We start from the raw sequence: 23641 nt of genomic DNA on the forward strand, positions 1-23641 counted from the left end.
CTTCCCTTGATCTATAGAAAACCAGAAGTAGATTTACCTGGGACTTGTCCTGGTTTTGCAATGTCTTATGGCAGTAAAAATAGCTGAATAAATAAAAATAAAAAGATTATTTATAACAAAAGAAAAGATTCTATTGCAATGTACAAAGCTTTTGTGTTTTTATCTAGCACCTCCATGGATCACACAGTTTGTTCAACAATAAAAGTGTTATTTATTTTTTTAGTAAATAATACCTACCACCTTTAGCTCCTAGTTGATCTTTTATATTTCTATGCTTTTGTAGTAAACAGTCTTTAAAAAAAAAGAAGTATTTAGCTGTTTTCACTGCCTTGAGGCATTGCAAAACCTACACAGGTTCTTATGTTTTTATCTTCTGTGTTAAGCACAATGAGCTTATGTATGACTGAAATGTGCTATATGTCTTTAAAAATTAATTACAATAGATATATATACCAATATATTTGAACATCTGAATATCTGAAGTTCATGAAATGGTAAATGATATAAAATACAAATAATTGTAAAATAGTTCTCCCCACAAAGTTCAAAAATATAATACACTTGATAGTTCTGCTCCCTGAAGACAACTTTTGACATGCAACAACACATTTCCCAGACTTAGAATATAGAAGATAAAAGAAAAACACTGACTGGTTAATGATGGGTGTGTACGAGTTCTTATCCTCCTCAATGATGGACACAATGAGTGTGATGAGTTTAGGCCAAAAGTCCAGATTCTGGATGCTTGGGCCCTGCTCTTCCGGTTGACTCTCCTCTTTCTTCTCCTCCTCTTCCTCCTCTTCTTCTTCATCCTCCTCCTCTTCATCATCATCTTCAGCTTCCTGACCCTCTGCTTTTTCCTTCTTCTTCTTCTTTTTCTTGTCTGGCTCAGGCTGCATACGTGAAAAAGAATATGAAATAAAGGAAGAATTGACTTGCCTGATATGACATGTTTCAGTTCTACACAGAAGCACAAAACAAGTTCAGAAGTTTGCTCGACAGTTGAAATTTCGATGAATAATTTATCATTTTTTTCTCTATTTTGCTAAAATGACACATTTTAAAAAATGTTCTTCCTCCATATTTATGTGATAAGATTTTGCACACTCCATGAAGCTGAAAATGACACCATTAATACATATTTTTAATTTATTCCAGAACTCGAATGGTTTAATGACTTTAGACACACTAATACACAAATCTTTCTTGGCAAGGTTAAAAATATCCCTTGTTCTGGAAATAATTCTTTGGCTGCTACAGATACAGGGGTTCATTAGAGCATCACTTAAACCAGGCTGCAGTGCAGATTAATGTGATTAATATTGCAATTTGAGGAGTTGATGTAAAAACTGAGAGTTAAATCTGGTGTTTGCTTGATTTAAATATTGTTAAATCAACCACAGAATAGGGAGAAACCACTGTAGTTACATGAAAAGTAACTCATAAATCTTTGTAACATGACACTGTTGCATACTACAACACTGGATAGTGATAGAGAGCAAACTACTGCTTTCTATCACTCTAACAGACATATTGTTTAGGGTTTGGTTTTAGCTGATGGGAAATACTGATGTAGTATCACTTCTCTCAGTCAAACATTTGCAAATTTCCCAGAAGATCTATTGATCTGTTGTGGAAGCTTAAAACATGTCGATACTTAGCCACTCACTGCTTGGACAGCAGGTTGAAACTGGCGGTTGAAAAGCTCCAGACAGTTGTTAAAGATATACTCGTAGGTGGAGTTCAGGCAGGCCTTGACGCAATCCCGCACCACGTTGGCTGCACGGGGAGGACTCTGCAGTTCCAAGACCTGTGTGAGACCGGGCATTGGAGTGGGAAGACAGAACACAGTGGGTGAATATGAACGTTATCATGTTATTAATCTAGAATATAAATTTGTCTGATAAAAAGCAGGACGTTATAATCTCCAGAGAGGGGACGTGGGGTGGCAGTGCAGTGTTTCTGTATAGTATACATTGTTACTGTATTTTAAATTCTTTTCTTTCATTTACCAATGCTTTAAATTTTGTCTCCCCTCAAATTATTTTCCATCAAACACGTTTTATCTACATGATTATTTTTGCAAAATGTTATACATACTTTGTACTCCATATTAGTTATTTTAATGCTATAAATCTACTAATATAATGCTATATTATTATGTCTAAGGCTACATATTTGTACTTTTTTATGCTACTGTAAAACTCATGTACTTTTTTTAATGGATAAGTCACATTGCAGTAATGCTAGGAAAAAGGAATAAAAAGAAGAAAACAAAAATCTGCCCTGTGATTGCACTGAATTTTTTTTGCATTCGGCAACTGATTGAAAGTAGTTGCAGTGATCATCTTGTTGAACACTTCTGATTGCCTGGTGGGGGGTAACCTTTTTTCAAACAATCACATTCTGACTTTGACTTCAATCAGTCTCAGACACACTGACGAGTGTTTGCAAACAGCTGCTCTTAAATTTATTTATTTGATTTTTTTCCCCACCTGTCCTGTCCAGCAGCTTTAGCAATCAGAGTCATGATCTGAATGCCCTGTTGTATCAAACACATTAACTTTGCAAAGAGATGCTCTATAAAAGATCTATACATTCATCTTGGTCAATTTCTTTTTATCTTATTTTGTATTATTTACATTAATATTCACATAAATATGTGTATTTGTAACAATGCCACAGCTGACTGGCAACGTGAAAGGAGAACAGAGAGCTGAAAAAAGTCATCTTGGAGTTAAATTAATGTCCTGCAGCAAATACGTCACTATTTGTTGGAGTATCAAGGACCAAGCAGCCAAAAACGTGCAGGCACAGGTGTAATCTTCAAAATATGGGTTGTATTATACGCCCAAAAAAGACAAACGGTTGTGTCAAAAATACACAATCACGGAATTAAAGTAAGTTCTTTTAAGAATTAAGTGGGCCCATAAAAGAGATCAACTAAATAGAATTCTACTCAGAAAAAACAATAAAAAATAAAATAATACGTATTATAATAACTCAACAAACTACAAGAAGAAACCTCATTCCCCCCGTGTGGTCACAACAGATGGTCCATTTTGTTGGCCTCTGCACTTAAACCAGCTCCACTCGCAGCATCTGTCATTTAAACCCAGAAGGACTAGAGCAGCAGCCAGCTAACAAAGAATTTCAATTGTGTGGTTGTGCACAACCATCGCATGGGGAATTGTGAATTTCTCTTTCTATGAGGTGCTGCTTGAATGTAAAAAGTTAATGTGGCAACAAAGTTCCAATTTTTTACTAATGTATCACAGTGAATGACTTTACTATCACAAACAGATTGCATTTAGTTGCTAATTTGATCCTATTCAATTAGCAGACTGATAACAGACTGATAGCAGACTGTAAGCAGGTTGATAGCAGACTGATGGCAGACTGTAAGCAGACTATAAGCAGACTGATGGCAGACTTTAAGCAGGTTGATAGCAGACTGTAAGCAGACTATAAGCAGACTGATGGCAGACTGTAAGCAGACTATAAGCAGACTGATGGCAGACTGTAAGCAGACTGATGGCAGACTTTAAGCAGGTTGATAGCAGACTGTAAGCAGACTATAAGCAGACTGATGGCAGACTTTAAGCAGGTTGATAGCAGACTGTAAGCAGACTATAAGCAGACTGATGGCAGACTGTAAGCAGACTATAAGCAGACTGATGGCAGACTGTAAGCAGACTGTAAGCAGACTGATGGCAGACTTTAAGCAGGTTGATAGCAGACTGTAAGCAGACTATAAGCAGACTGATGGCAGACTGTAAGCAGACTATAAGCAGACTGATGGCAGACTGTAAGCAGACTGTAAGCAGACTGATGGCAGACTTTAAGCAGGTTGATAGCAGACTGTAAGCAGAATGATAACAGACTGACAGCAGACTGTAAGCAGACTGTAAGCAGACTGATGGCAGACTTTAAGCAGGTTGATAGCAGACTGTAAGCAGACTATAAGCAGACTGATGGCAGACTGTAAGCAGACTATAAGCAGACTGATGGCAGACTGTAAGCAGACTGTAAGCAGACTATAAGCAGACTGATGGCAGACTTTAAGCAGGTTGACAGCAGGTTGACAGCAGACTGACAGCAGAATGATAACAGACTGACAGCAGACTGTAAGCAGACTGATGGCAGACTTTAAGCAGGTTGATAGCAGACTGTAAGCAGAATGATAACAGACTGACAGCAGACTGTAAGCAGACTGTAAGCAGACTGATGGCAGACTTTAAGCAGGTTGATAGCAGACTATAAGCAGACTGATGGCAGACTGTAAGCAGACTATAAGCAGACTGATGGCAGACTTTAAGCAGGTTGATAGCAGACTGTAAGCAGACTATAAGCAGACTGATGGCAGACTATAAGCAGGTTGATAGCAGACTGTAAGCAGACTATAAGCAGACTGATGGCAGACTTTAAGCAGGTTGATAGCAGACTGTAAGCAGACTATAAGCAGACTGATGGCAGACTGTAAGCAGACTATAAGCAGACTGATGGCAGACTGTAAGCAGACTGTAAGCAGACTGATGGCAGACTTTAAGCAGGTTGATAGCAGACTGTAAGCAGACTATAGGCAGACTGATGGCAGACTGTAAGCAGACTATAAGCAGACTGATGGCAGACTGTAAGCAGACTGTAAGCAGACTGATGGCAGACTTTAAGCAGGTTGATAGCAGACTGTAAGCAGAATGATAACAGACTGACAGCAGACTGTAAGCAGACTGTAGGCAGACTGATGGCAGACTTTAAGCAGGTTGATAGCAGACTGTAAGCAGACTATAAGCAGACTGATGGCAGACTGTAAGCAGACTATAAGCAGACTGATAGCAGACTGTAAGCAGACTGTAAGCAGACTATAAGCAGACTGATGGCAGACTTTAAGCAGGTTGACAGCAGGTTGACAGCAGACTGACAGCAGAATGATAACAGACTGACAGCAGACTGTAAGCAGACTGTAAGCAGACTGATGGCAGACTTTAAGCAGGTTGATAGCAGACTGTAAGCAGACTATAAGCAGACTGATGGCAGACTGTAAGCAGACTATAAGCAGACTGATGGCAGACTGTAAGCAGACTGTAAGCAGACTGTAAGCAGACTGTAAGCAGACTATAAGCAGACTGATGGCAGACTTTAAGCAGGTTGACAGCAGGTTGACAGCAGACTGACAGCAGAATGATAACAGACTGACAGCAGACTGTAAGCAGACTGATGGCAGACTTTAAGCAGGTTGATAGCAGACTGTAAGCAGAATGATAACAGACTGACAGCAGACTGTAAGCAGACTGTAAGCAGACTGATGGCAGACTTTAAGCAGGTTGATAGCAGACTATAAGCAGACTGATGGCAGACTGTAAGCAGACTATAAGCAGACTGATGGCAGACTTTAAGCAGGTTGATAGCAGACTGTAAGCAGACTATAAGCAGACTGATGGCAGACTATAAGCAGGTTGATAGCAGACTGTAAGCAGACTATAAGCAGACTGATGGCAGACTTTAAGCAGGTTGATAGCAGACTGTAAGCAGACTATAAGCAGACTGATGGCAGACTGTAAGCAGACTATAAGCAGACTGATGGCAGACTGTAAGCAGACTGTAAGCAGACTGATGGCAGACTTTAAGCAGGTTGATAGCAGACTGTAAGCAGACTATAAGCAGACTGATGGCAGACTGTAAGCAGACTATAAGCAGACTGATGGCAGACTGTAAGCAGACTGTAAGCAGACTGATGGCAGACTTTAAGCAGGTTGATAGCAGACTGTAAGCAGAATGATAACAGACTGACAGCAGACTGTAAGCAGACTGTAAGCAGACTGATGGCAGACTTTAAGCAGGTTGATAGCAGACTGTAAGCAGACTATAAGCAGACTGATGGCAGACTGTAAGCAGACTGTAAGCAGACTATAAGCAGACTGATGGCAGACTTTAAGCAGGTTGACAGCAGGTTGACAGCAGACTGACAGCAGAATGACAACAGACTGACAGCAGACTGTAAGCAGACTGTAAGCAGACTGATGGCAGACTTTAAGCAGGTTGATAGCAGACTGTAAGCAGAATGATAACAGACTGACAGCAGACTGTAAGCAGACTGTAAGCAGACTGATGGCAGACTTTAAGCAGGTTGATAGCAGACTATAAGCAGACTGATGGCAGACTGTAAGCAGACTATAAGCAGACTGATGGCAGACTTTAAGCAGGTTGATAGCAGACTGTAAGCAGAATGATAACAGACTGACAGCAGACTGTAAGCAGACTGTAAGCAGACTGATGGCAGACTGTAAGCAGACTGTAAGCAGACTATAAGCAGACTGTAGGCAGACTTTAAGCAGGTTGACAGCAGGTTGACAGCAGACTGACAGCAGAATGATAACAGACTGACAGCAGACTGTAAGCAGACTGTAAGCAGACTGATGGCAGACTTTAAGCAGGTTGATAGCAGACTGTAAGCAGAATGATAACAGACTGACAGCAGACTGTAAGCAGACTGTAAGCAGACTGATGGCAGACTTTAAGCAGGTTGATAGCAGACTATAAGCAGACTGATGGCAGACTGTAAGCAGACTATAAGCAGACTGATGGCAGACTTTAAGCAGGTTGATAGCAGACTGTAAGCAGACTATAAGCAGACTGATGGCAGACTATAAGCAGGTTGATAGCAGACTGTAAGCAGACTATAAGCAGACTGATGGCAGACTTTAAGCAGGTTGATAGCAGACTGTAAGCAGACTATAAGCAGACTGATGGCAGACTGTAAGCAGACTATAAGCAGACTGATGGCAGACTGTAAGCAGACTGTAAGCAGACTGTAAGCAGACTGATGGCAGACTTTAAGCAGGTTGATAGCAGACTGTAAGCAGACTATAAGCAGACTGATGGCAGACTGTAAGCAGACTATAAGCAGACTGATGGCAGACTGTAAGCAGACTGTAAGCAGACTGATGGCAGACTTTAAGCAGGTTGATAGCAGACTGTAAGCAGAATGATAACAGACTGACAGCAGACTGTAAGCAGACTGTAAGCAGACTGATGGCAGACTTTAAGCAGGTTGATAGCAGACTGTAAGCAGACTATAAGCAGACTGATGGCAGACTGTAAGCAGACTATAAGCAGACTGATGGCAGACTGTAAGCAGACTGTAAGCAGACTATAAGCAGACTGATGGCAGACTTTAAGCAGGTTGACAGCAGGTTGACAGCAGACTGACAGCAGAATGATAACAGACTGACAGCAGACTGTAAGCAGACTGTAAGCAGACTGTAAGCAGACTGATGGCAGACTTTAAGCAGGTTGATAGCAGACTGTAAGCAGACTATAAGCAGACTGATGGCAGACTGTAAGCAGACTATAAGCAGACTGATGGCAGACTGTAAGCAGACTGTAAGCAGACTATAAGCAGACTGATGGCAGACTTTAAGCAGGTTGACAGCAGGTTGACAGCAGACTGACAGCAGAATGATAACAGACTGACAGCAGACTGTAAGCAGACTGTAAGCAGACTGATGGCAGACTTTAAGCAGGTTGATAGCAGACTGTAAGCAGACTATAAGCAGACTGACAGCAGACTGTAAGCAGACTGTAAGCAGACTGATGGCAGACTTTAAGCAGGTTGATAGCAGACTATAAGCAGACTGATGGCAGACTTTAAGCAGGTTGATAGCAGACTGTAAGCAGACTATAAGCAGACTGATGGCAGACTATAAGCAGGTTGATAGCAGACTGTAAGCAGACTATAAGCAGACTGATGGCAGACTTTAAGCAGGTTGATAGCAGACTGTAAGCAGACTATAAGCAGACTGATGGCAGACTGTAAGCAGACTATAAGCAGACTGATGGCAGACTGTAAGCAGACTGTAAGCAGACTGATGGCAGACTTTAAGCAGGTTGATAGCAGACTGTAAGCAGACTATAAGCAGACTGATGGCAGACTGTAAGCAGACTATAAGCAGACTGATGGCAGACTGTAAGCAGACTGTAAGCAGACTGATGGCAGACTTTAAGCAGGTTGATAGCAGACTGTAAGCAGACTATAAGCAGACTGATGGCAGACTGTAAGCAGACTATAAGCAGACTGATGGCAGACTGATGGCAGACTGTAAGCAGACTATAAGCAGACTGATGGCAGACTTTAAGCAGGTTGACAGCAGGTTGACAGCAGACTGACAGCAGAATGATAACAGACTGACAGCAGACTGTAAGCAGACTGATGGCAGACTTTAAGCAGGTTGATAGCAGACTGTAAGCAGAATGATAACAGACTGACAGCAGACTGTAAGCAGACTGTAAGCAGACTGATGGCAGACTTTAAGCAGGTTGATAGCAGACTATAAGCAGACTGATGGCAGACTGTAAGCAGACTATAAGCAGACTGATGGCAGACTTTAAGCAGGTTGATAGCAGACTGTAAGCAGAATGATAACAGACTGACAGCAGACTGTAAGCAGACTGTAAGCAGACTGATGGCAGACTTTAAGCAGGTTGATAGCAGACTGTAAGCAGACTATAAGCAGACTGATGGCAGACTGTAAGCAGACTGTAAGCAGACTATAAGCAGACTGATGGCAGACTTTAAGCAGGTTGACAGCAGACTGACAGCAGAATGATAACAGATTGACAGCAGACTGTAAGCAGACTATAAGCAGACTGATGGCAGACTTTAAGCAGGTTGATAGCAGACTGTAAGCAGACTATAAGCAGACTGATGGCAGACTGTAGGCAGACTATAAGCAGACTGATGGCAGACTGTAAGCAGACTATAAGCAGACTATAAGCAGACTGATGGCAGACTGTAAGCAGGATGATAGCACTGACAGCAGACTGTAAGCAGACTGATAGCAGACTGTAGGCAGACTGACAGCAGACTGACAGCAGACTGACAGCAGACTGTAAGCAGACTGAAAGCAGGTTGATAGCACTGACAGCAGACTGTAAGCAGACTGTAAGCAGACTGATAGCAGACTGATGGCAGACTTTAAGCAGGTTGATAGCACTGACAGCAGACTGTAAGCAGACTGTAAGCAGACTGACAGCAGACTGTAAGCAGACTGACAGCAGACTGTAAGCAGACTGACAGCAGACTGACAGCAGACTGTAAGCAGACTGACAGCAGACTGCTAGCAGACTGACAGCAGACTGGTAGCAGACTGATAGCAGTGACAGCAGACTGACAGCAGACCTTATAGCAGACTGACAGCAGACTGTAAGCAGACTGACAGCAGACCTTATAGCAGACTGACAGCAGACTGACAGCAGACCTTATAGCAGACTGACAGCAGACCGCAAGCAGACTGATAGCAGTGACAGCAGACTGACAGCAGACCTTATAGCAGACTGACAGCAGACTGCAAGCAGACTGATAGCAGTGACAGCAGACTGTCAGCAGACTGACAGCAAACTGATAGCAGGTTGACAGCAGACTGATTCTGCCCTTTTATGATTCTATCGCTGTCTGACTGTGAGTAGTCACAGATCTGGCCCTTGCCTTTGAAGCAACAATTTCAAAGCTAACAAGATTGCAGGTTTATTTCATGCAATTTCAATAATTTTGGTCATGCTGCAGTCTTTAACCACTGTTTTATATAATGCCACTGTAGCATAAATAAAATATAACTAGCGGCAGTTTTTAAAACCTGCAACACTGAATACCAACTGTGTGCAGGGCTGTACTGGTAATCTGACATACTAGAGATCTCCCCATTGGGCCGATGGGTTAATGTTTTTTCTTTGTCGATATTATCATACAGGCTACAGGCCGACTTGAAAGGCCACTGTGCACCAGCTCTATAAACACTGACAGACCACTCAATCAAATGTCTAAATGCAACCAGCCCCTCCCCTGACCTTCCCTGCGTGCTCATGCAACGTGTAGAACAGAGTTTAATGTGAAGAAGTGGTTCACACAGATGGAAAAACAAAAGTGGGGAAAAAAGTCAAAGTGGAAAGCTAAGAGAAAAAAGAAGAAAAATAGATGCAGCAAAATGTGTGAAATTAACCAAAATGTTAGCAGCTGCACCGTAGTAACAGGAAGAACTAATATAAGGCCCTTGCTGTTTCTAGCACTAGCCACAGAGAAGTGTAGGAGGAGGGACAGCAGTCCCAACAAGAGAGCGAGGAAGAGACAGAGGAAGGTGTAATTAACACGATAAGAAAATAGATGGAAGGACATAATTGGAAGGGAGAGATTCAAGTAAAATAATTAGCTACTTTGCCCATGAGCCACCGCTAACAGCTAAAGTATAGCTTTTAATTGTCACATGCTGCACTACAGTGCAGCTACTCCTAATCCAACAGCAACCCTACCAACCTGATTTAAAAAGGGAAAAAAAGAATGTATATTTCATATAAAGTGTATCAAAAACATCTATTTATCCATCCGTCCATTTACATAAACTCTATAAACACGCTAAAATCATAAAATAAAAATAAAATAAAATAAAATACATTTAATACTGACATTTGAGGCAATACTTTATCATCAAAGGTATGTAACCTTATAATATAACAGCAGTGTTGTATGTATCTGTTTGGTTCTAGTGCTATGATATTAGTGATTATATGCTATGAGCTGATTTTTGATTCTACCTTCATCCTGAAGAAAGTGATGCTGGTGAGAAGATCCACAGTAGATTTGAGGTCACTGAGGCGAGCCTTGCTGCTGGCTGGGAAATTATTCTGCACATAAACACACACGAACACTTGGTTAATTATGTTTCTTCCAAAAAGTATCAGCCTATTTAGGTCAGGCTCTTCTAGGCTCTTATATTCTGTAACTCTTGTTACTAATGGTGATGAAACTGTAACATTCATTGACTCAAGCACTCAACTTTTAATTGTATAACAAGCAAAACGTTTGGCTACAAATGGAAACCAATGCTATATTCACATATTTCTGTAGGTCCAGAATAAACTTAAAATTAAGAAAATGGACAAAAACTGGGTGATTTTTTTATTGTTATTATTTAGAGCAGGTAAATGGCAGGAAATAAGGAAACTGCCTTACAGCAGAAGGGGGTAAAATATGTAGTAAGTAGTCCGTGTAGTCTAGTTTGACTTCTGCCCTCTACCATGTGCTATCTTGTGAATGACTGAAAATACAAAATCTCCTGAGATTCATTGAAGCCGTATTCTCTGTTTGCAGTTAAGAAACTATTATCAGCAGCTGGAAGCTCCGACTCACTCTGTACATGGAGAGATCGATACGCAGGGAGTTGTGCAGCTGATCCAGGAGCTTCACAAAACGGTCTTTCTGTTGGGAAAAAGAAGGAGAAAGCTCAGATTCTTGTACTTTTGTCAAACAGTGAGGAAGACAGACATGAATGTCCTCAGTCTGTGTGTGTCTACTGAACATACTGTATACGGAATTTGAAAGCAGAAAAAGAAGAGATGTGGAGATAAAAGAATGATGCGTCTCACAAAAGTGTCACAAAGGAAATGTGCTTTTTTCTATACATGTGCAAAATACAAAGTGAGCTGCACGAATATATTTGCAAGTTGGAAAGCTGGTTTTGCACTTTCTGGTACTTTACTTTGTACTTTATGACCTCTGCTGAATCGAGGAAAAAACTTGGATACAAAAATTGATTGGCATTTATATTAGGCTTTTTAATAAAAACATTTTACCATTTTTAAAAACCTTGTTCACATACATATTCACATATTCATGGATGATCCATATGTAGCTCCTGTACTGCAGGAGCCAGGGATCATACCACTCACCCATCAATTAATGGACAACGCTGCTCTACCTAATGAGCCACAGCTAACCATAACAACAACCATTCAGGGACTTTTTCCTCTCTTGATGAAAATACTTGAGATGTACAGTATAAGCAGTATAAGTACATAAATATAAGACTTCCTGTGCAGCCTGAGAGTACACGCAGAACTTGTTTGTGATCATCCTATGAGATTCTTGAGCAGAATCAGAACTACAGGCAGAGTTTTTCACCTGGTGACGAGAGCAGGAAAAGGAATTTACAGATCATCAGATACAATGTAGGAGATTACTGAGTGTAAACTTATTCGCAATGTGTAGTTACCACTCAGGGAGCAATGCATGCAACGTGAGGCAGAATTCCTGGGATGGTGAAAGTGCATATTTTCATTTTCCTGTTTCCTGAGATTTTTGAACTTTGTTTGGAGAAAGTTTCACATTAAATTCTCACAGGTGAGTTTGTTTGGCTGCACTTAAACAGATGCATCTGTTATTTCTCTTGTTTTGCATATCAGACAGCTACTCAAGACATATGTTCCACCCCTGCTGTGGACTACAGTGCGTTCTGGAGGATTGTTCTGTTATTAGATCTTACCGAATCAACCAAGAGTAGAATTTACAAAATAAAACCATTAGTGTTTAGCTGAGCTCTTTGGTGCTCTGCATCTTAGTTAAATACAGGAAGACATCTGGACAGGAACAGCCAGGAATCAAACCAGCCTGTGATCAATGGCCAGTCAGCCAGTACAGGCATCCCCAATGCTTATTTTTAATTTTTTCCCCACTATCTTCCTTCATATGCTTTGGCACCAGAGATATTTACATGGAAAAGCAATAAAGCAACTTGAAACTGGGAGAGGGACAGAGTCCTCTGCTGTGCTGGGAGTCACGACGTGGCTGATAAACTGAGGAGGTGAAAATATTGAGTTTAATCGAGAGAAAATGAGGGGGCAGAAGAAGGAAGTGCAGGGTTTCTTGTTAGTCATTACAAATTATTAAAAAACCAAAACATTTATCTAACAGGTAAGGACAGAGGTGGATACTAAAATGGGTGCATTGTGAATGTGTAATAATTCTCAGTGTTTCGTGTCCTAAGAAAAGTAAACCCTCATGTTTGCATAACAGCTGAATTGTTAACATACTGCAAAGGGTTTCCCTTTGTTTTAATCCTGGGGTGCAACGATGGACAATGGCCAACAATAACTGGCACAAATCAGCAATTAAAAAATGTGACTGTCTGTGCGTACTGATAGCAGGAACAACGAAAACAGTTAATGACTATGTTTGAAACAGAGACAGATACAGAGTGTGGTGCAGCTTTGTGAGTCACTGTTAAGAAAGTAAGAAGACAAGTTTGGTGATGAAGGAGAGAAGATGAAGGAGAGGGAGGAGGGAAATCCACTAACTAGTACAACTACATACCCAAGATCAAATCTGACTTAAAAAGCTTCAGCCTGCTAATATTATTTATTTTTACTATCCAAAACTCTGTGAAATAAACATTTTTTTTGTAACTTTTTTTCCCCCTGGACCAAAGAGCTCTACTGCCGTCTACTTTTAAAACCACGCCACTGAGCCATATGACACATCCCTTCATTACCAGGAACATTGTTTTTAGTCATTCCCACACAGACCCTCCCGCTGCTGTAAATACAGTTATTTGCTGGGGAAACTTGGATGCATTCATTTATCTGTGCAATACTATTAAAATAACCTAATTAAGATACCAAATACTGAACCCACAAGAGCGCATTTTGTTTCTCCAAAATAGATTTTTCTCTAATTTAACATAAGGTCAGCGATCAGTCGGACGCTATTCAAATCATCTTTTAAAGCCATGGTTGCCAGGGTGCTGGAGCCTCAACCAGGGAAGGTAAGGCTCGAGTTAAGAACCACTGCCTCGCTGCGGTGCACATTAATGATATCTGCTTATAGTAATCCTTATGATGATTAGATTTTGGAGTTTTATTATATTGGTGCTCCCCTGGATAAGCTGCAGGATGTGTCTGAGGGGAAGGAGGTCTGGGCTTCTCTGCTTAGGTTGTTGCCCTGTGACCCGGCCCTGGATAAATAAAAGCAAATGGAAGGACTGATGGATTAAATCTGCTGAAAGCAAGCACAGAAAATTAAACCAAAAAGTGCCAAATGCATCAGGTCCTTGAGGCTATTTCCACAGATTTCCACAGATGAGTCAGTTCCCATAGCCTCCCATTTTGAAATGGGAGGCTATGGGAACTTTACAGAAGAGATGAACACGTTAATAGGTTGGTCCCTAAAGCTAATTTTGCCATTAGGTAGTGGCTGCTTCTGCTGACAGATCATAATCACAGAGGAGGCAGCAGCCATCTGCCAGGCTTCACCTCAACTAATTCAAGTTACTGAACCTGACCTCTCAACTGTGTCGGAGCCTTACTCTGAGGTCAGGTTCACTAAAAGCCTCTCTGAGAAGACCGTCCCACTGTTTTGGTGAGGGAATTCTAATATTTCAACATTTTAACAAAAACAAATAAAACCCCAGCAGGTTTCTGTCTCTGTGTATTGTAGCCAGTCTATAGAAACACTAAGCTATCCAAGCCACCACTGATCTCTGCACACAACCTTCTCGTACAGCTGTAACCAGCTTAGAACCTTAACTTAAAGTGATGAACATGCAAACTGTGAAACCCCAGAAACACTTTTAACCTAAAAAGCATAAAAAAAGGACAAACATTAGTTTTGACCTTTAAAACATCCCACTGTCCCCACTGTGTCCTTCCCCAGAGCAAAACCATCTTTGTCCTCCCCACCACACTTGCACAGCCGCTCGTCCTCTCTTGGTAATGATTATAATGAACTCCTTGTTATTGTACCTCCTCCCCACATGCTGAGGGGCAGGTTAACCCCTTCCTGTCCTCTGCTGCTGTCACATCTTTTTCTGATGAAAACAAACGTACACATATGATACATATACGTAATACATTTGCATTGTATTCGATATTCTTGGAAGATGGCCGTGTTAGCCACTGTGATATTAAGGTTTTCCTGTAATTTGTATTATGACTGAAAATGTATTGAGCTATATTTGGTGAATCTGTTTTTTCTTAGATCATTATTATTGCTAGTCTTGTTCTGGGGTCCTGTGGGACACTCAGGTGGTGCTGCTCAGCTGGAGATGCTTTGCTTTTACTTTGAGTTCTCATGTTTTTGCTTATTTATTTTATTATTTATTTTAAATGCAGATGTCATATTTAATTTTTAACTTGTAACACTGTCATGGTGTGACTTCTTGGGGAAGTTTTCCTTGAAAAAGAGACGTTAACCTCAAAGGACTTCCTGGTTAAATAAATGTTAAATAAATAAAAGAAATTACACTTCTGTGTAATCAGATATGGAATAACAGCACGGTATAGAAATCTCTCAGTAACAGTGAGATTAAGGTTGCTGACAGCCATGAAAATCACAGGCCACAAAGTCCATCACAGTCCTGACTTTCTTTATTAACAGTAAGTGTTACAACGAGGCGGATTCTGTACTGTACTCACAATATGAACGTTACCTTCTGTTAGAAGATAAAGAGCTTTCTGCGCCTTGTTCAATCAGTTCTCTGTACTGAGGAGGTCACTGAGTGCAGCATAACAGTTATACTTTTACAGTTAATACACTGATGTTGATTTTGATGTACGATTTTTAGCATTGCTCAGATTGTGGTTTGTTGTGCTGTGCATGTATGTGGTGGCTGTACTGCTTGGAACTTTTAAACCAGAAATAAACTTCCTCTTTGGGATCAATATTCTATTCTATTCTATTCTATCTACTGAACCCTTTTTCGTCCTGACCAGCAGACGGTGTCATTCTTCTGCCTCCGACCGAATCTTGGGAGGTCTGAGAAAGTTTCGTGTAAAAACATTATTTTTGGTAACTTTATGGCTTAGTTGCTAATGGGGTTAAACAGAGTTATCTATCTCAGTGTTATCTATATATGAACCCAAATCACATCCTTGTTTCTTCCTTCTGAAATTTCCCCACACATTAATGAAAACCGCTGCGAGCTGCTTTCAGCACCACAGCTTCTGCTTTTTCCATGTGGAGCAGGTGCACACTCACCACAAGCCAATAAAAGGCACCTTAAACAAGTTGCTGCAGGCAGATGACATCAAATTATCTTAGAAGGAAAGTGCTTGTATTGCTCTGGTCGTGGAAAGACTGTTGCCCAAAGCAGAAAAACACTTCAATAAGTCTACAAGCCAAACAGAAGTTGGTAACAAACCATGAATGATTCGACTGCCAGACACGCTCTCAGGCTTATTTAACCCTAGACAACCTGACGACCCATGTACAGACTACTCTGTATCACGCTGTTAAAGCTCCACCAGTCACCATTTTCAGATATAATGGAGGCTTCCACTGCACTTTACTTCTGTCTTAAGAGTTGCAGAGGAAAACTGAAAAAGGCCCTGCAATGATGAAAAGCTGGGACATTTGTTGACATGGCTGGACCTGATTGACAACATTTTGTTTTTCCTGTGTTACTGTTTTATTTTTCCCTTTGGGCATTTATCTTTGCAGCTATATGACTTTGGTTTAATAACACAAACAAACACACAGGAAGTCACATCCTGTTCAAAAACTGTGAAAGGATTATCTCACAGGACGTTTCCCTGTAAGAAATCAGTTTTATTTGTTCGCATATTGTAAGTAACTTTTGCACAATCAAGTCTTACTAATAAAACCAACATATTCAAGTAGTTTTCCTTTTTCCTCAATAAGTAGACACTAACAGCAGAGCCAATCCACAGAGAGCTTCTTCACCTTCAGCCAGTCGGCTGCAATTCCCCTACAGTGCGCTCAAAAGATGGCTCTCAATAAACAGGAGCGAATGAAAATTAATTATTTACATCTGGTTCATGACAAAATAGACCACATTTAATGGTATTTTTAAAGTTCACAAATATTGCCCTGTTTATGTTTACTCACTAAAATGAAATATTAATAACTTTTTTTTTCTGACCCATGAAACAGATACTTAACAGTAGTTCTTCCAGGAAAACTACTGTTATATAGACTGCTGTATTTTAAGCCCATTTCTAACACACTTTGCTGACATCTACCTTCACAGTGCTTCTGCTCCCACTCAGCCACACATTCAGCCACACTGAGGGTCTAAAACGGCCCCAAAATGACTCAGAAAAATCAGCTCCCCCTCATGAAAGAACCACTTCAGAGGAGCGAATGTAACTTTTGCCATTATCAAATAAATTTGCAGATAAAACACTTTACACTCAACTTACATGAACCTAATCAATTTCCTGTGACCTACTCCACTGCAAAAGGCGCTTTTAAAGAGCAGGAATTGCTCATCAAGTTTGCTGCCGCTGCTTAGAGTTTCTTTTTTCTGATTAAACTACTTGTCAAACAAGATATTCACAGCATCTTCAACTTTACGGGCTGACGACCGGCGAGATCCCAGATGTGAAGATGTATAACAGCTTGGGGGGCAAAGCCAAAAAGGAGCAAACTGTAGATGCTCAGTAATTGTTCCCCAGGAAAGTAGGTCTATGTGAAAGCGAGCAAACAAAAAATCCAGTGAATCCTGTTCTCATTGACAGAATGTGCAGCTTCACCCGCAAGAAACAGGTGGGAGGTGTGAGGCACCAGCATGTCTGTAGATATTTGTTCCAGTCAACACACACACACACACACACACACACACACACACACACACACTCAAGGGCACAGCCACACACCTGCGCTTCTCAACAATGGCATTAACACTATCAGCTGATGACATGATTTCAGAGATGAATTAGGAAGGGCAGAAGAAAACGGGAGGAACAGATCAATACGATGGTATCTGTTTCCAGACGGAGGCAGGATCGGATAGAGAAAATAGGAACGAGAAGACGGAGGCAACGACGTCTGGCCCGTGGATTATGTTTCAAAGATGAGTGAACGGGCCTGAGGGGGTCTGACAACATGTAGTTCCCAGAGCACTTCCTCTTTTTTGCTTTCTTTGTATCGAATGGAAAGGCTAAAGTGAAGTCGTACAAATCAGAAAAGCGCTTCATTGCCATGGCAACAGGTGCTTTTGGACTGGCTAAACATTTAAATAAATAAATAAATAAATAAATAAAAGCAATAAAATCCCAGGAAACGGAAGGTGGAGGTAAATAATGCCGCGTATCTTAGAGGAAGCACAGCAGCATTACAGAGGGCAGATTATGGCAGTAATACAACAAAAAGCTCCAGAAGATGAAAAGAGGGCAAAAGACACGAGTGTCACCAAGCAGATGGTTTATAAAGAGAGAAAAAACACCAAAAAATTAAAGTTAGTGATGATTGTGGTTCAGTCTAAAACTACAAAAAAAGAAAGAAAATAAATAAACAGAGATCAAGTCGATGCAAATAATTAAACACAGCGACTCTTAATGATTTCAGGAAGACGCGACTCATTAATAAATGCATCTCTATCCTTTAAATATATATTATAAATCTAGATATACTAACCATAACTGGATATTCAGCAGTGACTTTGGAAACATGATGGGGCGAAAGGATCGTTCATTCAAGGCAAAGGTCACCAGCATGTCACGATCCTGGGTCATGTGACCCAGCCTTTTGAGTTTTAATATATTTTGATGTTGATGGTTTATGTTTAAGTTCATTAGGTTATCTACGCTCATTTCTATTATGCTTAGGTTGCCATTATAGTTCATTGTTTCTTAGACCCCCTTTTGTTATCACCCCTGTGTTTATGTTTCCTTTGTTAGTTCATCATGTTAAGTCGGCTTGTTTCAATCTGTCGTGTTTCATGTCTGCATCTCAATATGTTTCCTGTTTTATTGTGAAGAGTCTGTTTCAGTGTGTCTCGTTTGACCTTCCCTGTGATGTCATTGTGTTGATTCTAATCAGCTGTTTCTCCATGTGTTTCCACTTCCCCTGCTCACCTCCTGTGTGCATTTAGTCTGTGTGTTTCACTCATTCCTATGCTCATGCCATGTTTTCCAGGATTTTCATGTACTTTTCCAAGTCTTCACAGTTCAGGTTTTTCATGTCAGGTTTTCATGTTCATGTTTACATTCTGGGTTTTTTATGTTTAGCATGAGTTCACCCAGTTTAGGTTAGTGTTTGGTTTTGCCTTTGCCCCTTGTTTTGTACAGTTGAAACCAGGCTTTAATAAACGGCTCGCTTTCAGTTAATGTTAAGTTTGTTTCCACGCTTTGTTTTGTCTGCATTTGGGTTCTTTATTTTCCACTCCACACAGTCTGCTTCCGCACACTGTGACACAGCAGGAATCAAACCAGGGGGCAGTGAGATGCCCAGTGCTTTGGGCATACATGAACAGGACAGTTAATATTTTTATATATTCATAAATAAAACAGCCAAATTACTGACAATATATCCAACCAATAAAACTACTAGTTACTATTACTACTAGTAGTAGTAATAATAATCAGAGATGAACAAGAACTGCTGGTTAAGTCCAAGACCACCTCCTCCAAAAAAAACAAAAAACAAAAAACAAAAAAGAGCCCCTAGACATGGATCAGAATTGGTTTGCAATTATTTACTTGAGAAGATCGAGACCCCTTTTTCTTAGCCCCCCTTTTCATTTGATATGTACTTGAAGATGTAGACTTAATTTGAAACTTCAAATTTCATGGCTTGGAATGGCAAAAAAACCCTATTAAATCCCAGAGGTCCTGTGTCAGCTTCGAAAAAAAACTCATCCAAATCCATCCACACAAACCATTTGGAGTCAAAGAAATGAACCAATTACACACAGCCACTTTGGCTGGAGTAACACCTTTTACTCAGTCCCCAGTGAGAAGGAAGCTGCAATTTAATCAGCTTCAACCAGCTATTATTGGAAAACTGAACACTGTATGTGCTCAGTCTCATAAGTAAAGCAGATGCTATGTACACAGTTTGATATGATGACATATGTGCTTTACATTTGTGGTTGTCATATCAGTTTATTTGTGCCCTTCGTTCAGCAGCTTTAATGCCTCGTTAAATCTTTTTAAAGAAATTTTGCAACCACCTGCAATGAAGTCGCCTTATTTACTGACAAGCACTTTGATGAATTTAGATGAGTTAAATTAAGAACCTTCATATTTATGTACGAAGCGAACAATTTAACAGCAAAACATTCATTAGTGCGAGTTGCAGAGACTCGACTGAATATTCCACGCACAAATTCAAACTTTAATACTTCACTGCTGTGCATTAATTACTGTCAAGTCCTTCAAATATTACTGACGCCCTCTGTCATCAAACAGGGAAAGAAAACAGCCTAATGAAACATTTTTTATTTGATATCCAGATACCCACACAGAAAACGAGTCAATTTAGTGAAATTAAATGAGACAAGTAAACTTATCTAGCAGGGCTTGTTACCAGGCTGGCAGCTCAGAAATAGACCTGCACCGCCGTGGCCCAGAGTGAGAGCAGGTCTGTCTGCTTCCCCTGACCCTTTAAAGTAGGAGCACTCAGCCTGAGGATGCTCGTATATCGTTAGCGCCCAAGCGTGACCAGTAGGAGATTCGCTATTGGCAACCGTCCCAGTAGTCATTAAGCTCGGCCTCTAACTGTCATTGTCCCCCTGCCTGTGGCTCCTCTGGGGTCCACGAGCCAAATTTGTGCCACCTCAAAGTTCAGAACCATTCCAAAGGTCTAACAGTGATATGACATTACCTTTTAATGGGGCAGATTATTAGCAGAATAGAGATAAACCTGCTGGGTTTGTACGGCCGCTCTCATGGATACCTACGTGAAATAGACTAAGGCTTCAGGCGTTACCTGGGTCACCTTCTGTGAGAAGACTTTGCTCACTTTAGGTCAAACTGTAGCTTTAAAGCTACATCATCAAATACCATCTTAAAAGATTAAACTGCAGTCAAGCGTCACTCTCTAAAATTCGGTTCATTCGTTGGTTTTGTATCTTCTTTGCTCTTTTTGGTGAATATGGTTTACTTTTTACTCCTAAAATGTTATTTTCCAGTCGTAAACTTGAACATGCCTCACCGAGCTCCTGCACAAGAGTTTGCAGAGAGAGAGATCGTTTCAAAGTCGATGCCAATACAGCAACTACAGCCAGTGTTGATCTAAATAATCCTGATCATGATATGCATGTAGAAAAAGAAGCACACTGCAGACGTGATGGTGGTGGAATTACTGGAATAACCACACTGGCACTTTTTTTGGTGGCTCTGCAATTACTTTAATTTTACAGGGCATGTTTAACCAAAGTGTTTGCTTCTATTCAAGGAAATCGACACTTTTTAAAATAATAATAATAATTATAAAGAAACAGATGAAAGCACAACAGATTGTCAGCCAAACATGCAAAGCTCCTTGCAATTAATGGAAAAACAACCATAGGTGAAGAAATTGGAGTTAAAGTGATGGCATTGAGCAAGGATGAAAGGGCACTGATTTCATGGTTATTTAATAAATTTGGCACATGCATTAGTAAATGAATGGTTTCAAATATTCTGCTGAGGTCTTGTTGTACAGAGAATTCGCTTCGAAGAGCAATAACAGAACCAGCTGGCCACTTCTGAATTTGTTTGCAGGGAGTGACAACAGTGATCCGTCCACTGCTCCTGAGGGAGAAGCTACAATACAGGACGTTTCAAACATGTCCACCACCTCATGGATTACTCACTACTTGACAAACAGGCGAGTAGTGCTCTGACTGACTTGGTGATGTGCAGTACAGGAGCCCCTCGGGGGACTGCGCTGTCTCTACTCTTGTTCACCATGTATACCGCAGACTTTGACCACAACTTCAGGTCAAACCACCTAGAGCGGATGTATTAGTGATGTACAGGAGGAGGACAGAGCACTGGTGGTTAATTTGACTGACTGATCTGCTTCCAGACACCGGAGAGATGGATGTTGACCTCAGAAGGAAGAGGATGGCTACATGTCTTGTGTCTACCCTGTGACAGGATGCTGACGTGATGGAGTACACAAACAACCTGGGCATCGACATTGATAACAGGCTGAACTGAAAGACCAACACAGAGGAGTTGTATGTCTCTGTGCAGTGCAGCAAAATGTTGGAGATTTTTTTAACAATCTAGAGCTGTGGTCTGCTGGGGGAGCATCATCAGCTGGTGACACCAACAGACTGAATAAAGTGATTAGGAACACTGGCTCTGTGACTGGCACACGTCTGAAGCTTCATGGATAATCCTCACTGCCTTCTGCAACACTTACTGGACAGTCAGCAGAGCATCTTGTCTAACAGACTGATTCAGCTCCACTACCACAAGGACAGACACAGAAATAATACTCGAGCTCCATTATTATGTAACTTTTTGAAGAGAAAAAGCTAACAAAGAAGAAATGAGCCAACCACTGCTACCCAATATTTGACACTTAGAATTACAAACGTCTCATCTCAGCCTTCAGCTTCATTCATTCTAAGCCTTTATTCTGAGTCATAGTGTGTGTGTTTAATCAGTTTGCCTCTCATTGAAGCTCATGACAGTTAATACGTCATGTTAATAAACTATTTCTTTAGTCTTTTTTAGTTTAGTATGAGAATTACTGCAGTTTTACCACGTGCCAAAATGTTCTCACTGGATGATAAACTTTACATGTATATTTTATCATGATGGGTGTTCACTTACCCCGAAGTTGGAGGCTGCAAATCTGGCTGGAGCAGAGACATTGGTGGAGGCGGTGGGGTGGGCGTAGAAGGCATTGATGTTGGCCAGCAGGGTGCTCATCACTGCCGGCACCCCTGACAGCATGTACTTAGAGGACAGGCAAGAGAATTGGCTGAGGAGGAGAAGAAATGGGGGGAAACGGGCAGGGGAGAAAGAGAAAGGAAGATTGAAGATATAAATGCAGTTAGCAGGTTAAAAAAAGGCAGAAGTGGTTATGGAGAGGCGGGAAGGAAGGTGGGTAAGCAATTAGGATAGGACAGGTGAGGACAGAGGGTAAGAAGGTCGAGAATGAGACATAAAGAGGCCAGAGGGGGAATCAGTGGAAGGGAGGAGGAAATAAATTACGGAGAAAAGAGAGAGAGTAATTGAAGTGGACGCAGGAAGGCAGGGAGGAAATAGCGAAACATAATGAGAAGGTGAAAGACAAAAGACACAAAGAGAGATGGAAGGGAAATGATCAAAAATAAAGTCAATAAGGATGAAGAAAGAAGGAAACCGTTAGTGTGGACCCTAAATTAATATTGCCAATGATGATTTATTATGATTTAACACAGGCTGATTTTATGCCTACCGAGGATTAACAAAATGGAGTTAAACAGTATTTCCCTCTGAAGACCCAAAAAAGAGCTAAAGGAAACTGGATATTTGACTTAAATATGCTAAGTGACCAAATGGATTTGATTTGGGTGCAAACATACCCTGGGTGTAGAATAAAATCTGAAGTGTGCCACCATTTTTCTGTCCCCATAGCTATGAATCAGGTTTGGTCCACTTGGTTTTGGCTGTGGTCTAAATAGCAACAATGTAGCAAACAGAATGACACAAAACAGGAAAGCCGATGCTGAAAGCAGCCAGTTTTAACGGAGGCTGGAGAATGGGATCTTCTTCATTCACTCTAAAGACTGGCCCCTGTATCCATGCGTCACAAGATGATCTCATATTCTTTGTGTTGTCATTTTGAATCCACACACCAGCAAAAGATGTGGAGTCATACGAGGGGGTGGAGAGGTTTCAGAAAGCCACTGAACTGAAAAGAAGCATGCAGCTACAGCAAAAAACTGTCTTTGAGCCAAATCTCAAAGTGATGGAGCTGTAAAACCAGGTTTCACTGTCGCAGAGGAAATAGCTCATTCAGTGGAAGATGCTGCAAAAAGAATATGAGTATTTGCGAGTGGCAGCTTTTTCTGAGAAGCCGAGGCTGTAAAGAGCACAGAAACTACACGATAAAAACAAACTTTCTCACACAGACAGCAAACACTACACTGAG

At 40.9% G+C, this 23641-nt stretch overlaps 1 protein-coding gene across 1 annotated transcript in view; it reads right to left on the reverse strand.

Moving 5' to 3' along the window:
- The window catches only part of LOC116333366 (protein unc-13 homolog B-like), a 191228-nt gene that overhangs the window by 37160 nt on the left and 130427 nt on the right, over nt 1–23641 (reverse strand). Inside the window, exons 21-25 of the mRNA XM_039620820.1 lie at nt 22336–22486; nt 11180–11248; nt 10585–10674; nt 1670–1810; nt 652–893 (exon numbers count right to left, since the gene is read on the reverse strand). Coding sequence (XP_039476754.1) covers nt 652–893; nt 1670–1810; nt 10585–10674; nt 11180–11248; nt 22336–22486 — 693 coding nt within the window. The remainder of the gene's footprint in view (nt 1–651; nt 894–1669; nt 1811–10584; nt 10675–11179; nt 11249–22335; nt 22487–23641) is intronic.

Source organism: Oreochromis aureus, linkage group 12 (genome assembly GCF_013358895.1).
Source record: "Oreochromis aureus strain Israel breed Guangdong linkage group 12, ZZ_aureus, whole genome shotgun sequence".
In the NCBI taxonomy this organism is placed as follows: domain Eukaryota; kingdom Metazoa; phylum Chordata; class Actinopteri; order Cichliformes; family Cichlidae; genus Oreochromis; species Oreochromis aureus.